General features: G+C 30.7%; 2 protein-coding genes and 1 long non-coding RNA gene across 4 annotated transcripts in view; all 3 read right to left on the reverse strand.

Annotated features, from left to right (window-relative positions):
• The window catches only part of LOC107629183 (vicilin-like seed storage protein At2g28490), a 15,939-nt gene continuing 889 nt past the window's right edge, over positions 2,874–17,923 (reverse strand). The window contains exons 2-6 of one of the 2 annotated variants that reach the window (XM_021117807.1): positions 17,680–17,861; positions 17,514–17,594; positions 16,987–17,427; positions 16,471–16,882; positions 2,874–2,977 (exon numbers count right to left, since the gene is read on the reverse strand). In XM_021117807.1, the coding sequence (XP_020973466.1) occupies positions 2,889–2,977; positions 16,471–16,882; positions 16,987–17,427; positions 17,514–17,594; positions 17,680–17,861 (1,205 nt within the window). In that variant the 3' untranslated portion in view covers positions 2,874–2,888. Of the gene's footprint in view, positions 2,978–15,966; positions 16,883–16,986; positions 17,428–17,513; positions 17,595–17,679; positions 17,862–17,923 lie in introns of those variants that run through there. The other variant, XM_016331901.2, reaches the window with a different exon arrangement.
• On the reverse strand, positions 6,312–7,787 carry LOC110269891. The gene is made up of 2 exons (XR_002358718.1): positions 7,595–7,787; positions 6,312–6,653 (listed from the first exon to the last, which is right to left on the reverse strand). It is a non-coding gene; the product is annotated as an uncharacterized LOC110269891 (long non-coding RNA).
• On the reverse strand, positions 13,197–15,301 carry LOC107629184 (protein disulfide isomerase-like 5-1). The gene is made up of 5 exons (XM_016331902.2): positions 15,116–15,301; positions 14,967–15,025; positions 14,670–14,845; positions 13,803–13,918; positions 13,197–13,531 (listed from the first exon to the last, which is right to left on the reverse strand). Exons 1-4 carry the CDS (start codon positions 15,215–15,217, stop codon positions 13,815–13,817), a joined length of 441 nt encoding a protein of 146 aa, XP_016187388.1. The 5' UTR covers positions 15,218–15,301; the 3' UTR covers positions 13,197–13,531; positions 13,803–13,814.

Below are 17,923 nucleotides of genomic sequence, written 5' to 3' on the forward strand. Positions count from 1 at the left end.
TTTGAGTTTAGTTAGACCCATTCAATCTAATTTTAATATAATATTAGTGCCTATCCAATGATATTGGTTGGCCTTCAAAATTTGTTTAAGCTATTGGTATACCTTGTTATAAGATGAGTGGGATTAATAACATTTATTGTATTGTATTATAATTATTAATCATCAAATACCACTTAGTTTCATTATTCAAACATCGGATAGGAAGATCAAAATGTATGTACAGAGTATCTTTGGTTAATATCTTGTGCAAATGGATGCAACACCACCAAAGTACTCAATCTCTGGTGATCAAATCCTGAAGGAAGTTTCATCTTATTTGAAGAAATTTAAGAGAATGCATCCTCTTGATTTTTCTTTTTTATTATTGCTGTTAATTGTAATCTTTCACAATACAAAATATTATTTTTTAATACGATTCAATAATCTGATTGAAATCTTATTAAAGGAGCATAAGTGTACTCACAAATTCTTTTATTTATAATTATTTGTAGAGTTCAAATTCAAGATCTCTCATTAAAAAACCAAAATACCATTCAAAAAATCTAAAAAAAAATTTGAAGATTATTACTTCTTTCTCTTTTTAGGCCTAACCAAACAATAGAATAATAATGTGTAGGGAGAATCAATCCTCTTGATTTAACTTTCTACTTCAATAAATAAGTAAAATCATTCTCATACAATAAACTTTAGAATCAATCTAGGAAAATATGTGATACAAAAAACTTACAAGCTAAGAGATTACTTGACTTCATAAAATAAATAATTAAATTATTGAGATCTTTTATTTCAAATATATATAATGACTGCTAAAACGATAAAGATGTGTTCATGTAAAGATAACAGTTGGAATTCACTAAATTACTTACCATAACACAAAATAAATTCTTCAAAGGAGTGAAATAAAATAAGAAGCTATCCACACACAACTTCCAATTCCACATCATTAAAAACAAATGACAAATTAAAAAAAACAATAATATAATAGAGATAGAGAGTAAGAAAAACAACTAAATGAAAGAGATTCTAGCTGGTGTGAATTAAGCTAATTAAGAAATGAATCAAGGCTATGCAACTTTTGCTGAACCAAGGTAACAACAACTAGTACTATGTGAAAGATCATCATCGTCATCATGATTATGCATGACGTCATCATCCAGATCTCTATTATTGTTCTTATGATTATCACCCTCACCTTTGGTTGATGACGAAGAAGAAGAATCCGTCTCAAAATTCCAAAGGGTACCCACCATTTTTTCTTGATTTGCATGCACAACAACACTTTCTCTGGCCATTGATGATGATGATCTTTGTTTCTTCATGGCCTTCCTTCTCCGTTCATGATCTGCCATCCTACAAAATTATTTATATCAATTACAAAAAAATCAACAAATTAATTCTGCTTGAATAAAAAAAAAAGAAAATAAAAGATAAAAGAGTGTAATAGTTCCATGAATAGCAGGCAGGTTCAACATTGACTGCATTTTTTTTTTCTTTTTTGTTTGGAGCAATGGAAGAATATTGAAAGTTTGAAACATAAAGTCCAAAAAGCAAAGACCTCAAAGATCAATGATACCCGGTGAATTTTAGCTTGCGCCTGTTCAAAAGAGGCTTGGACGCCTGTCCTTTTTTGTTGCTGTGGCTTTCTATGCAACAGACACATTTTTTATGTGACAATGACGTGTATTTATGTGACTTCCATCCAGTTTCATCCTATATTTTTATAATTGCATTATGGCCTCTTGTGTTTGTGGTGAAAATGCAATATACATACATTAGATGTTAAATGTGTAAACATGTTTTTCAGTTTTTGGTGGTTCAGTGGACTTTTTAGTTGGGCTGATTAAATGTATGAATACATTTTTGGTTGGTAAGGTATGCCCTTTAAATGTTTCTTGACAAAAAAAAAATGAGTGAATATATTAGAAAAGTGATACTTTTTTTGTGAGAATATTTTTGCACACTGGACAAGAAAAATTGTAACAAACTGAACCATAGGCAAATATTAAGAATTAAATGATTGTTGTGTGTATAGCCATAAACAAATTTAGTTTTGTGTTAACCAAAAACAGAGTTGTTTTATTAAAAAATGTAGAATTATTTAAATAATTTATTCAGTACGAAAAAATTAAATATTTTAGTAAGTTATTTTTTGGAGTTGACTTAAAAAAATGATTTTAACAATTATGAAATTTGATTCTAATTCTATAGAATAATATTATATAGTTGTCAACTCCTTTTTTGTTCGTGAATTTGTGAATACTAATTTGAGCATGGTATTTATCGGAACATTTTATCGTCCAAAATGCATTAGTGAATGCATTAGTAAAATCACGACACATTAATTATTACAGGAAATGTAATTAGTAATTATCCACTTCCTTAAATAGTTTTCTCCAAAATTATATTAGGGAACGTTTATCACATATATTAAACTTATTAATTGAAAAATTTTTATATTTATTTAATANTCATGATTTTTTAAAAAAAAATTGTTATATAAAATTCATATAACTAATGTGAAGTATATTTTTTCACATACTACTACTAGACTTTTTTTTTGGTTAAGTACAAATTAGATTTTTTTTATGATAAGTACAAACTAGACTTTTAATAATCATTTAATGTTGGAAAAAATTGGGCTGGCCCGTTATTATAGAAGACTAAAAGAGCAAGTCACGGTCCAAAAAGAGCTTCATGAAATTGTGGGGCTATTTTCTAACTATTAATAACAAAAATGGTCTAAATTCAAAAAGTACTATGTCTAATGATCAAAACTGAAAATGAATATAAATTTACAAATGACCGACAAACCTGTGTCAGAAAGTACGAGGCGTTCCAGACGCCTCTTTTGAACAGGTGCAGGCTAAAATTTACCATGATACCCATAACTAAATTCTTAACCAAATCCTTCTCTCTCCTTCCCTGCCTCCGCCACGTGCCTCTTTTTCTCTCTCATTCTCCTCCCTGTCTCCGCCACCTGGCTCTTTGCCTTTCTCCTCGTCTTTGCCTTTCTCCTCGTCACCCCAGTGGGAACCCACATGAAAGGCAATATGATAGCCTCGTGCTGAGCATTGTCGAGACGGTGCATGGTGTCCTCTTAGACACCAAATGCGGCAGAGGACCCATCATAGATCTCACGAGGGACACCGATCCTGTCAGAAATTGAGGATAGTTCTTTTTAGACTTTTAAAAAAAATATGATTATAATTATGTAATAATTTATGTGTCAAAAATTTCTGAATTCATAATTAAAAATTAAACTATAGTGCATACAAAAAAATTCTATAGTAAATATGTCAAATTTATGGATGTATAGTATCCATAATCAAGAAATTAATTAATTTTTTTTATGAATTAATATTATTATTACTTTAATATTTGGGATTGAGAGACATTAATTTAAACACTGGTATTATTATTATTTATTTTAAAATCACAATATATATCGCATAAGTGATTTTAACCAATAAAAAATAACAATAATAATAATAATACATAAAGAAATTTAATAAGTGGAGGAACACCATAAGTGACAGGAAAGCAACGCACAACATACATTGAATAAGACGCATATCAATGGATTCAAATTAAAAAAAAATTGATGTGATATGCCAATATTAAGTAACAACAAATAATAATAAAATTAATTATTACTTAATGATTTAGTTATGGATGCCCCTGATACACTTGTTGTAATTTTTTTAGAATTCCTTAGTCCAAAAATTATCATGTTAAATCATTAAGAAAGAAAATACTAGATGCGGAAGCGTACCTGAATTCATAAACAAAAATTATGATAGGAAGAGTTTGGTTTTTGTTGTTCTTTCGATATTCCTCAATCAAAGACTTCTGTATCAGTAGGCGGCAGAATTACAACTCTTTTGATGGAGAGAGAGGCGATTTGGTAGATTGGGGACCGAAACCTGAAGGCCTATTTATATTTGAGCATGACACCCATTAAACCCTAAAATCCAAATAAAATAGTATCTAAAATCCAAAAATAATATATCTAAAATCCAAAAGATAATTATCTAAAAAACAAAAGATAATATCTAGTTTTATTCTCATTTAATTCCAAATCAAAAATAACTATGACTTATTCAATTTAGCATTTATAACAATAAATGAGATCACCATTATATAAGTCATTTAATTTAAAATAGCATAATTTATAATTTTAATTAATATATGTATTGCCTACAAACAAATTAAAAAATTAAAATAATTTCCTAACAGTGCCATTAGTTACCAATAATACAAATAGATTATCACCGAAAGAGTGATTATGGTATAACCATAAATAAGAGGAGATATAGTAAAAAAAATTTAAATAATTTAATATATTTAACTAAATTATTTGGTCTAAATCGCTTTGTTTCTTTACTAGTTTTATACTTTTTATTTTAAATTTTTGGGCATGTGAGTCCTGATTTTATTGTATCATAAAACTATCATTCTAAATAAAATTAAACTTTTAGACAGTGGTGCATAAAAGAATTTCGGATTCTTTAGTACTGTTTTTGGTGTAGCATGGGTCAAGAGAAGGTTCACACTAACATAGTTGTGATTAGTCCATTATAATTCTTAAATTTCTCATAAATAAAATTTTTATATAATTATTTAGTAAAAAATATCGATATAATTTATAAATATGAGATAATTTTTTATTTTATGAACTAGTTTTTGAGTTGAGTTAGACCTATTTAATTTAATTTTAATATGGTATTAGTGTCTATCCAATCGAATGTTATTTGATCACCTATTTACAAATATTCACATTTCTGTTGATCAGTTTTCACTAGTCTATGGAGTCTTGCAATGATGCTCTTCTTTGATGTGAATCAAATGATCTTTTGCTACAAGGTATTGGTTGGCCTTCCAAATTTAAGTTAAGAAGTTCTTACATAAAAAAAATCTGGCAATTATATTTTGGTTCTGGATAAAGTTTGTTTAAAATATTGGTACATTGAGTGGGATTAATAACATGTATTGTATTGTATTATAATTATTAATCATCAAATACCACTTAGTTTCATTATTCAAACATCAGATAGGAGGATCAAAATATAAGTACAGAATATCCTTGGTTAATGTCTTGTGCAGGTGGATGCAACAACACCAAAGTACTCCATCTCTGTTGATCAAATCCTGAAGGAAGTTTCGTCTTATTTGAAGAAATTTTTTTAAGAGAATGCATCCTCTTGATTTTTCTTTTTTACTTGTATTGTCAATTGTAATCTTTCACCATACACTAATATTATTTTTTAATACGACTCAATAATCCGATTGAAATCTTATTAAAAGAGCATAAGTGTACTCACAAATTCTTTTATTTGTAGAGTTCAAATTCAAGATCTCTCGTTAAAAAATTAAAATATTGTTAAAAAAATCTCAAAAAAAAGAAAAAAAGATTATTCCTTCTTTCTCTTTTTAGGCCTAACTAAATAAAATAGAATAATAATCAATCTCTTAATTTAACTTTCTACTTCAATAAATCTTCAATAAATAAGTATAATCATTCTCATACAATAAATTTTAGAATCAATCTAGACAAATCATGTGATACCAAAAACTAACAAGTTAAGAGATTACTTGACTTCATGAAATAAATAATTAAATTATTGAGATCTTTTATTTCAAATATATAGTGACTGCTAAAATGATAAAATGTGTTCATGTAAAGATAACAGTTGAAGTGCCTCACATGAATTCACTAAATTACTTACTATAAAACTTAAAATAAATTCTTCAAAGTAGCAGAAATAAAATAAGAAGCGATCCACAACTTCCAATTCCACATAATTAAAAATTTAAATGACAAATTAAAAAAAAAACAATATAATAGAAAAAGAGAGAGAGAAAAAATAACTAAATGGAAGAGATTCTAGCTGGTGTGAATTAAGCTAATTAAGAAATGAATTAAGGCTATGCAGCTTTTGCTGTTGAACCAAGGTAGCAACAACAGCTAGTATTATGTGAAAGATCATCATCGTCATCACGATCATGCATGACGTCATCATCCAGATCTCTATTATTGTTCTTATGATTATCACCCTCACCTTTGATTGATGAAGAAGAAGAATCCATCTCAAAATTCCAAAGGGTACCCACCATTTGTTCTTGATTTGCATGCACAACAACACTTTCTCTGGCCATTGATGATGATGATCTTTGCTTCTTCATGGTCTTCCTTCTCCGTTGATCTGCCATCCTACAAAAAAATCAATAAAATTATTCTGCTTAAATAATTAAAAAAAAAGAAAATAAAAGATAAAAGAGTAATAGTAGCAGGCAGGTTCAACATTGACTGCTTTTTTTTTTTTCTTTTTGTTTGGAGCAATGGAAGAATATTGAAAGTTTGAAACATAAAGTCCAAAAAGCAAAGATCTCGAACATCAATGATACCCATAACTAAATTCTTAACCAAATCCTTCTCTCTCCTTCTCTGCCTCCGCCACGTGCCTCTTTTTCTCTCTCACTCTCCTCCCTGTCTCAGCCACATGGCTCTTGCCTTCCTCCTCGTCACCCCAGTGGGAAACTACGTGGAAGGCAATATGATAGCCTCGCGCTGAGCATTGTCGAGACGGTGCATGGTGTCCTCTTGGACACCAAATGCTGCAGAGGACCCATCATAGATCTCAGGGACACCGATCCTGCCAGAAATTGAGGATAGTTTTTTTTAGACTTTTAAAAAAAATATGATTATAATTATGCAATGATTTATGTGTCAAAAATTCTAAATTCATAATTAAAAATTAAATTATAGTACATACAAAAAAATTCTATAATAAATATGTTAAATTTATGGATTTACAGCATCCATGATCAAGAAATTAATTAATTTTTTATGAATTAATATTATTATTACTTTAATATTTGGGATTGAGAGACATTAATTTAAACACTGGTATTATTGTTATTATTTATTTTAAAATCACAATATATATCGTATAAGTGATTTTAACCAGAAGGCAGTATATATATAAGACTACAATGTCAATAATATAATGTGTGCATTCACATAGTTAAAATTGGAGGAACACCGTAAGTGGCGAATAACAGGAAAGCAACGCACAACATACATTGAATAAGACGCATATCAATTGATTCAAATTAAAAAAAATTGATGTGATATGCCAATATTAAGTAACAACAAGTAATAATGAAATTAATTATTACTTAATGATTTAGTTATGGCCTGATACCACTTGTTGGAATTTTTTTAGAATTTCTTAGTCTAAAAATTATCATGTTAAATCATTAAGAAAGAAAATACTAGATGCGGAAGCGTACCTGAATTCATAAACAAAAATTATGATAGGTTTTTCCGATATTTCTCAATCAAAACCTTCTGTATAGGAAAGCAACACACAACATACATTGAATAAGACGCATATCAATTGATTCAAATTAAAAAAAATTGATGTGACATGCCAATATTAAGTAACAACAAATAATAATGAAATTAATTATTACTTAATGATTTAGTTATGGATGGCCTGATACCACTTGTTGGAATTTTTTTAGAATTTCTTAGTCTAAAAATTATCATGTTAAATCATTAAGAAAGAAAATACTAGATGCGGAAGCGTACCTGAATTCATAAACATAAATTATGATTGGAAGAGTTTGGATTTTGTGGTTTTTCCGATGTTTCTCAATCAAAACCTACTGTATCAGTAGGCGGCAGAATTACAACTCTTTTGACGGAGAGAGAAACAAAGGCGGTTTGGTAGATTGGGGACCGAAACCTGAAGGCCTATTTTTTATTTGAGCATGACACCCATTAAACCCTAAAACCCAAATAAAATAGTATCTAAAATCCAAAAATAATATATCTAAAGTCCAAAAGATAATTATCTAAAGAACAAAAGATAATATCGGGTTTTATTCTCATTTAATTCCAAATCAAAAGTAACTATGACTTATTCAATTTAGCATTTATAACAATAAATGAAATCACCATTATATAAGTCATTTAATTTAAAATAACATAATTTATAATTATAATTAATATATGTATTGCCTACAAATAAATTAAAAAATTAAAATAATTTTCTAACAGTGCCATTAGTTACCAATAATACAAATAGATTATCACCGAAAGAGTGATTATGGTATAACCATAAATAAGAGAAGATATAGTAAAAAATTTTTAAATAATTTAATATATTTAACTAAATTATTTAGTCTAAATCGCTTTGTTTCTTTATTAGTTTTATACTTTTTATCTTAAATTTTTGGGCATGTGAGTCCTGATTTTATTGTATCATAAAACTATCATTCTAAATAAAATTAAACTTTTAGACAGAGGTGCATAAAAGAATTTAGGATTCTTTAGTACTGTTTTTGGTGTAGCATGGGTCAAGAGAAGGTTCACACTAACATAGTTGTGATTAGTCCATTATAATTCTTAAATTTCTCATAAATAAAATTTTTATATAATTATTTAGTAAAAAATATCGATATAATTTATAAATATGAGATAATTTTTTATTTTATGAACTAGTTTTTGAGTTGAGTTAGACCTATTTAATTTAATTTTAATATGGTATTAGTATCTATCCAATCTAATGTTATTTGATCACCTATTTGCAAATGTTCACATTTCTGTTGATCAGTTTTCACCAGTCTGTGGAGTCTTGCAATGATGCTCTTCTTTGATGTGAATCAAATGATCTTTTGCTACAAGGTATTGGTTGGCCTTCCAAATTTAAGCTAAGAAGTTCTTACATAAAAAAAATCTGGCAATTATATTTTGGTTCTGGATAAAGTTTGTTTAAAATATTGGTACATTGAGTGGGATTAATAACATGTATTGTATTGTATTATAATTATTAATCATCAAATACCACTTAGTTTCATTATTCAAACATCAGATAGGAGGATCAAAATATAAGTACAGAGTATCCTTGGTTAATGTCTTGTGCAGGTGGATACAACAACACCAAAGTACTCCATCTCTGTTGATCAAATCCTAAAGGAAGTTTCGTCTTATTTGAAGAAATTTCTTTAAGAGAATGCATCCTTTTAATTTTTCTTTTTTACTGGTATTGTCAATTGTAATTTTTCACCATACACTAATATTATTTTTTTTAATACGACTCAATAATCTGATTGAAATCTTATTAAAAGAGCATAAGTGTACTCACAAATTCTTTTATTTGTAGAGTTCAAATTCAAGATCTCTCATTAAAAAATCAAAATACTGTTAAAAAAATCTAAAAAAAAGATAAAAAGAAAAGAAGATTATTACTTCTTTCTCTTTTTAGGCCTAACTAAATAAAATAGAATAATAATATAAGGGGAGAATCAATCTCTTAATTTAACTTTCTACTTCAATAAATCTTCAATAAATAAGTATAATCATTCTCATACAATAAATTTTAGAATCAATTTAGACAAATCATGTGATACCAAAAACTAACAAATTAAGAGATTACTTGACTTCATGAAATAAATAATTAAATTATTGAGATCTTTTATTTCAAATATATATAGTGACTGCTAAACTGATAAAGATGTGTTCATGTAAAAATAACAGTTGAAGTGTCTCACATGAATTCACTAAATTACTTACTATAACACTTAAAGTAAATTCTTCAAAGGAGCAGAAATAAAATAAGAAGCGATCCACAACTTCCAATTCGACATAATTAAAAACAAATGACAAATTAAAAAAAATAATATAATAGAGAAAGAGAGCGAGAAAAAACAACTAAATGGAAGAGATTCTAGCTGGTGTGAATTAAGCTAATTAAGAAATGAATTAAGGCTATGCAGCTTTTGCTGTTGAACCAAGGTAGCAACAACAGCTAGTATTATGTGAAAGATCATCATCGTCATCATGATCATGCATGACGTCATCATCCAGATCTCTATTATTGTTCTTATGATTATCACCCTCACCTTTGATTGAAGAAGAAGAAGAAGAAGAATCCCTCTCAAAATTCCAAAGGGTATCCACCATTTGTTCTTGATTTGCATGCACAACAACACTTTCTCTGGCCATTGATGATGATGATCTTTGCTTCTTCATGGCCTTCCTTCTCCGTTCATGATCTGCCATCCTACAAAAAAATCAACAAATTAATTCTGCTTGAATAAAGATAAGAGAAAAAAAGAGGGTATTAATATTAATATTATTTTCCTATAGTGTAATTTTATGAGCACTTATGTGATGTCACTTTCGTCCTATCCACCAAGCATTTATGACAAAAGATGATAATACAGTACAATACTACAAAAAGAGCTGTAATTTCTGTGTATTTGGGGCACAGGTAGGAATCATAATTCGTAATAATTGATAATTCATTGATGCTCTTGTTGCTTTTCTTTTACTTTTTTTATCTTCAATTGTCGTATAAAGTGTGACTGTATTTAATGTATAGGTTGGTTTAAGCATCCATCCACGTAACAAATTTAAAAGAAAATGTTATGTAACTACTAACTAGAACTAGAAGAATTGGTGTTACTTTGTTTGGCTCATGTATTTATAAATATTGTAAATTACATTTTTATAAATATTGTAAATTTTCCCCATGCTGAATAGATATAACATTTTTACCTTTGTAGTCCAAGAAGCCAGATCCGCAAAGGTTAGGAAAGTTGTCAACTGCTACACTTTTAGAGGTTTCTAATATGACATGTAAACTGGTTCTTTTCTGCTTTGAAACACTGATTTAATAGGGAAATAAAAAAAAAATTACCAATTATACCCTCGAATTTGTAAAACGCTAACAATAATAACCCTAATATTTGTTAACGATAATTATACAAAATTTTAAAAATGCTACAAATCTGTCCAACCCTTCTTCGTTAAACGAAGCTTGGTGATGTAGCAGACGGAATTTCAACGTGACATCTGTTAAGGGCTTCAATCTCATTTCTTCTATATCCCTAATTCATGAAACCCTAATTGTCCAATTCAAATTAAATGACCAAATTAACTTTAAATGAAACACTATATTTAACTATGACTATTTAGGACGCGCGAAACTGAAGAGTTTTTTGGTGGTGGTCTCTGTTTGTCTTCGTCTCTTGTGTCTTTGTATTCGTCTCTTGGAATTGGTAATGCCACGTGCAGTCTCACGTTTGGCATTGATACTCAGTGAAAAAATCTCCATCGAACAACCAAGGACTTGCACTTGTAGAAAGTGGCAACGAAAACATAAAATGCTTACCCAAACCTTGGTTATTCGATGGGATTTTTTCATTGAGTATCAATGCCAAATGTGAGACTGCATGTGACATTACCCATTCCAAGAGACGAATACAAAGACACAAGAGACGAAAATAAACAGAGACCATCACTAAGAAACTCTTCCGTTTCGCGTGTCTTAAATAGTCATAGTTAAATATGGTGTTTTATTTAAGGTTAATTTGGTCATTTAATTTGAATTGGACAATTAGAGTTTCATGAATTAGGAATGCAGCATAAACGGAATTGAAGTCTTTAACGGATGTCACGTTAGAATTCCGTCTGTCACATCTCCAAGCTCCGTTTAACGGAGAAGGGTTCTCCTCACGGTTGAGCAGATTTGTAGCGTTTTTTAAATTTTTTGAAGATATAATTGTCGTTAACAAATATTAGGGTTATTATTGTCAGCGTTTTATAAATTTGAGGCATAATTAGTAATTTACTAAAAAAAATATTTTTACGATATTAATAATAGAGTAAATATATATAAAGTTATTTTAATTTTCAATAATACTAACACATAAAAATACTTCTTAAATAATTAATTGTATATTTAGATTATTTTTAATAAGAAAAATGTGAGATGATTATTAAAATAAATACTAGGTTTAAAATAGTTTTTCTTCTGCCAACTTTTGCATTCCTTATTGAGGCCAAGTGGAATTCTCGTTGTCATCGTGGCAAATTTGCATCCATGCAAGATTCTTTAGCGTTTGCTTTTACCTCTGAGCTTTTGTTTGATTGTGTGAGATATTATTATCTCATTGTTCTTGAGAAGAGTTATTTGAACGGTTTTGTTAAGTAGACAATGATTTTTATAAATAATGTAAATAAGAGGTTTTAAAATTGATCTAATAAAGTAAAAAAATATTATACTCTAAAATTATTTTTTAAATCTTAATATTAAGATAATCATCTGCACACCTAGTAAATTGAATATCCAGTCATTATTAACTATGTATGAATAAACCAAATAAAAAAGAATAACCACCATCCAACTAAAAATCAACATAATCATGTGCATACCTATTTAATTTAACACAATATATTGTTTAATATTTTCATTGTCTCCCTATATTTTTTCTTTTTTGTGTTGCTAGAAACATTTTGTTAAGATTTTCTATAATATTTTTTTAATAAACAAATTAAGAACTTTAAATTATTTGCATTCCGTTGTGTAGCAATTTTTATGCGTTAATATAGTTTTTGTGAACATTTTTGTCTGTCCATCGGAATCTTAGGCATGTCATTTGGTTGGTTATCTCTAGTAATGAAATAACATATTCATACTATTGTTTTTTGAGAAATCACATAATATCTTAAATGCACATTATAGGCATCACATCACTTCTTTAAATGTTAGCGTGATAGAGACAGAAAATGAAGAAAAAAAAAGGCACGTGCACTAAATTTCATCTTCAATAGTCCCTTTTCTTGCATAGCAACATATATGTGCTTCCAACTGGAAGGTGAGCATGAATGTAAGTGTAACTATACAAGGCTTGAGCTGAAGCTGTTACTTGAATTTTCTACCTGTTTTTTTCTTCTCCATTCATTTGATTACTACCCGCTTTGTTCTTTCCTTCTTGTTTTCCCCATCAAGTGATGGATTCTAGGTAAAAATCATGTTAAAGTTTAACACATTTTTTCACTATAGTAACTACTTCAATGATGAGATCTTCATCCGAAGATAATATCGTGAACCATTAAATGGTTTAAAATGTTTGACTGAACTATCTAATGGTTCACAATATCATCTTTATGTGAAGATATTATCATTGGAGTAAGTATTTTCACTATATATGTTAAAATCAGTAGGAACTCTAGTTCATATGGTTCACATTCAAACCAAAATTTGCAAAACAGATTCCAAATGTGAACAAAGCGAAACTAAAATGTATGATATATGATAAGAAAATGAAAAATCAGGTTGCCATTTCAGGCTTGGTTTGATAAATTTGTTGAGCAATCATATATTTATCAAATCAATGATTAATGATAGATCACATGCTTCTACCTTGATGTGGCAAAAGTATGCAAGAAAATTGGCAAATTAAACTAAATGGAGACAATCCATCTTCGTCCATATTCAATTGAACCCTTTTCGTAAACAACATGCTATCGGTTTTGTAAACTATAGAAAAGACAATACAAAATGTGGTAGTATACAAAGATTAGTTCTAAACTCATACAACTGCATGGTCGAACAAACAAATGCCGGTCAGAGCAGAATAGAATGTATCTTTGCTAATCTCAGTTCGAATCCCAAAAGAAAATCGCTAAATTTGTGCATCGCGTATCTCATAGAACAGGTATTGGTCCAGGAAATGGCTGTACACCATGCAAATTAACAAGAACGATTCCTTTGTCAGATGAGTAATTAAACGATGAATTGATTTAACATCTGATGACAGATGTGATTTCAATCAGAAGGCTGGTAAACAAACTAAAGAAGTTGGTAACTATTGATTGATTAACCATTATTTTTTTTCTCTGATTAGTGCATCTTAGCATGATCATTTCTTCAGCGTAAGAGCTGAGAGATAACACTGGAGGGTCCAGACAGAGAATATAAAAAATAAAGCTGAAGCAAAAGATATACCTCAAAAAGTAGTTATAGTTCTCTATCACTATCTAGTTGTTGTGCTTGTGCATTTGTTGCTGCCTTATCAGCTTCTTCCAAAACAAAGTTCTTCAATGAATCAACATCCCTTGAACCTGGCAATTCAAAAAACATGGAAGCATAAAATTCGATCTATTAATGCTCCCTCAAACATGGGGTGAGAGTGCAATGAGGGAATAGATAATACAGGCATCCAGCAAGTAAAACAAATAAATAATTAAGTGGATAAATCAGTTAATAATTGATGGTGAAAAAAGGCCATGATTTTTTTCATTGAGTTAAAGAATACATTTCTTCATTCATGGCTGCTTAGATAATTAGATAAAGCAGTAAAGAATCACACATAAATTATATCCAATAATCCAAGACCAAGACTATAAGGAAGTTCAAAAATATTTTCCTCCATTCACGCACTTGTGTCTTGACAGTGTTGATACTCAATTAACTGTCAAATGCAATTCAGAATTTTACAAGAACAAAAGATATCAATCATTGAACTCATAAATGTAGAAGCAGAGTGCAGAGTAGACTCAAACATAGCATGAGATTTTAAGAAACATGCGACACTACATTATAAGCATATGCCACAAAGCTCCTTCGATGATCACCACAACCTCTCAGGTTTAAAGAGAAAAATCTTGCATCTCCACATTCAGGCACTACAGCATTAGTAACTTGGTTTCATGTATTTCCACATCATGGTGACTGAGGTAATCCCTTGTTTGGTTTTCCAAATCAGAAATTATAAGAAATAAAAAAGAACTCTATCTGTTTTGCATTGATGAAGCTTAATTTGACATGAAGCACCAAAAGTGAAAAGAAAAGAAAAAAAAAAAGTGAAATCACCTCGGTATCTAGCAACTTCTTCACCATCATAAAAGAGCTTAAAGGTGGGATATGAATGAATATCAGCTTTGCTACAAACTGGTTTGTCAGTGCCACAATCCACTTCCCCAATCTCTATTTCATCAGTTCCTTCAATTGCTTTTCCCAAATCATCCCACAACGTCCCCAAGTTCTTACTGTAATAATAAGCATCATCATTTTACAGCTTAGAAATCACTCTTAACAGTTCAATGAAATCATTTCTGGAAAATTGCAACATCATATAAAAGCAGTTAAGAGAATGAATGAATCAATTACCAATGCTTGCACCAGGGAACGCAGAACTTGACAAACCACGCAGTGTCCTTCTCCTTGATCTATGAAGGGGGAAAAGAAAGAAGAAATTGAAATAATAAGAATAGAGGGTTTTAGAATTGGGGAAAAAAACGAGGGTTTAAAGAAGGTACCTTGTCAGAGAAAGTGTCGGAAGTTAGGGTTATAACTTCGGAATGGGAGAAGAGAGGGAAAGTGAGAAGAACAAAGAGAAAGAGGTGGATTCCATTTCTCATGGCTGCGTTCTTCGATCTACGCTGCTCTGCTCGCTTCTTCGTCTCCAGATAACTTGCGAGATCTTCTTATACACGTGCTTTGCACGTGACTTATATACCCTTTAACTCTTCAATTTTTTTTTTTATTTTTAAATGAGATTATTATTTATTTGGACTTTTATTTTTAAAATTATCCAAAGTCAAAACATATATATACTAATAACTTATTTTGATAACTAATTTTGATAAATAATTTTGATAACTAATTTTAGTATAGCCTTAACATAACTCATTACTTTCTTTTACTGTTGCTAGAGTAGAGTTGAGAGGAGAAATTGATTTCTTGGCAAAAGAATCATTGAGATAGGCTGTGAGTGAAGAAAACGAATATGTTGGTTGAATTCATTATACAAGTCCCTGCACATTATATAGACCAACAATATTACAATGCAAAAACCAAGTCCACGCTATACTATAATAACAGAAAGTAACTACTTTCTAACTAACATAACTACTACTCTATTACTCATAGACTAACAAGTATAAATACAAAGTTTTTAATTGATTTTTTCCACAACTTGCAAGACTAGTTCCTTCGAAGCTAGTAAGAAACGACCAATGCTCACTCAAAAGGAAATATCAACATACTAAGAATCCTATCAGATAAATTAGTTAGAAATCCTCTCTTAAAAGTACAAATTGTTCAAATTAAAGTTATATAAATCAGAAATTTTTATTTCTCCAGCAACAATATTCAATTCATAGAAAAATGGAAGAAAGAAAGTAAACTTTATTCACAAATCACAACCAAACACAGGTCTCACTACATAAACAAGTCCACAGCACAACATGAACGACAATACAAAATTTCACTGCTTACTATATAATAATAACGACGACCTAAGAATATTGAAACATAAAGTCCAAAAAGCAAAGACCTCAAACATCAATGATACCCATAACTAAATTCTTAGCCAAATCCTTCCCAGTAGGACCTCTTTCCTCCTCCGCTTTTGGCCTTGGCTCCCTCTTCACATCCCTACCACGTGGCACACTCTCCCTCCCTTCCACATCACCACCTCGGCCACGTGGCACCTTCTCCCTCTCCTCTGCACCACCATCACGCGGCTTCCTTTCTCTCTCCCTCTCCTCAGGATCTCTGCCACGTGACTCTTTGCCTTTTTCTTTTTCCTCGTCACCACCAGCTTCTCTCTCACTCTCCTCGGGATCTCTGCCACGTTGCTCTTTTTCTCTCTCCCGACTGTCTCCGCCACGTGGCTCTTTGCCTTTCTCCTTGTCACCACCAACGGGAACCCACGTGGAAGGCAATATGATGGCCTCGCGCTGAGCATCGCCGAGACGGTGCATGGTATCCTCTTGGACACCAAAAGCCGCGGCGAGCTCAGGACCCATCATAGATCTCACGAGGGACACCGATCCTGCCAGAAATTGCGGATAGTTCTTTTTGGCAGAATCGGCAAACCCCACGAATTCCAAAGGACCCGTCCTTGACGATATTTGGCAGAAAGGGAAGAATCTAGGGACAAAGAACACGTCACCTACTCGAACCTCAGCGTTCATAGCATTGGTGCCATTTGGAAACCCCACTTGGATTCTGCCGGAACCTCGAAGTATGATTCCATATTCTGTTGCTCTTGGATTCACGTGAGGAGCCATCATCGATCCCTGCCACCATACACATCAAAATCATGCATGCAATTAATAAACTGGTCATTCATACTTAAGATAGTTTAACATATTTGACTAAATTATCATTTAACGATTTATACCGCAGTGAGGTTGACATGGAAAACGCCGATGTTAACATCTCGGAGTGGATGATATTCGTCACCATCAAGAGCACTGCTATGACCATAACTGTTTCTGAAATCTGGTTTCTTGTCATAGAGGTTGTATGAATCAGGAGAACCACCAGTGCTGCCCTTGTAATCTGTTTTCTTCTTGCTCTCATTTCCCAAGATCCTGGTCAATAGCTTTCTCCATGACCAACTTGTCCTTTCATCTTCTTCTTTCTCATCATAATGATCACGATCATGATCATCATGTTCTTCTTGTTCTTGTACCACCATTTTCTTCAAGTGTTGGGCTTTGTCTTGGTCCTTCATTTGAAGGAACTTGGTCCACAAACTAGGCTCACGAATATCACCAACAAACACTATTGGTCCTTCTAATTCTGCACTGAAAACTCTATCTAGTTCCCTTCTTGTTGCCTATTATTTAATCATACATATACAAATAAATAAATAACAGTAGTAATTGAAGGATGAGAATGCAAAAATTAAGAATATTAGCTTACATTGAATGCAGTTTGAAGGATCTCAGGGTCAAATCCAAAAAGAATAGACTCTGGATTGGCACCACCACCAATATAGAAGGACTAGAACAAAAATTAAAGAATGCTGTTAATTATTGAGGCAAATCATAGTGACATTAATTAGTTATTATGAGATGATATTATTTACATGGAAGGTAGGTGTGGGTGTTCCTTGAACTGGGGTAATACTGCAAACCATGTGAAGTCTCTGACCTTGACCAATGTTGAGAAAATAGAATGGAGATCCTGCTGGAATTACATATATATCCCCACTCTTTAATCTTCTCTCTGCTAGTTCATCTCCATTCATGTATCCCAATTTTACTTCCCCTGCAATTAACACCAAATATGAACATATATTATATTAAATAATTTAATCAAATATACTAAAT

The sequence above is a fragment of the Arachis ipaensis genome, chromosome B03 (genome assembly GCF_000816755.2).
Source record: "Arachis ipaensis cultivar K30076 chromosome B03, Araip1.1, whole genome shotgun sequence".
Classification (NCBI taxonomy): Eukaryota; Viridiplantae; Streptophyta; class Magnoliopsida; order Fabales; family Fabaceae; genus Arachis; species Arachis ipaensis.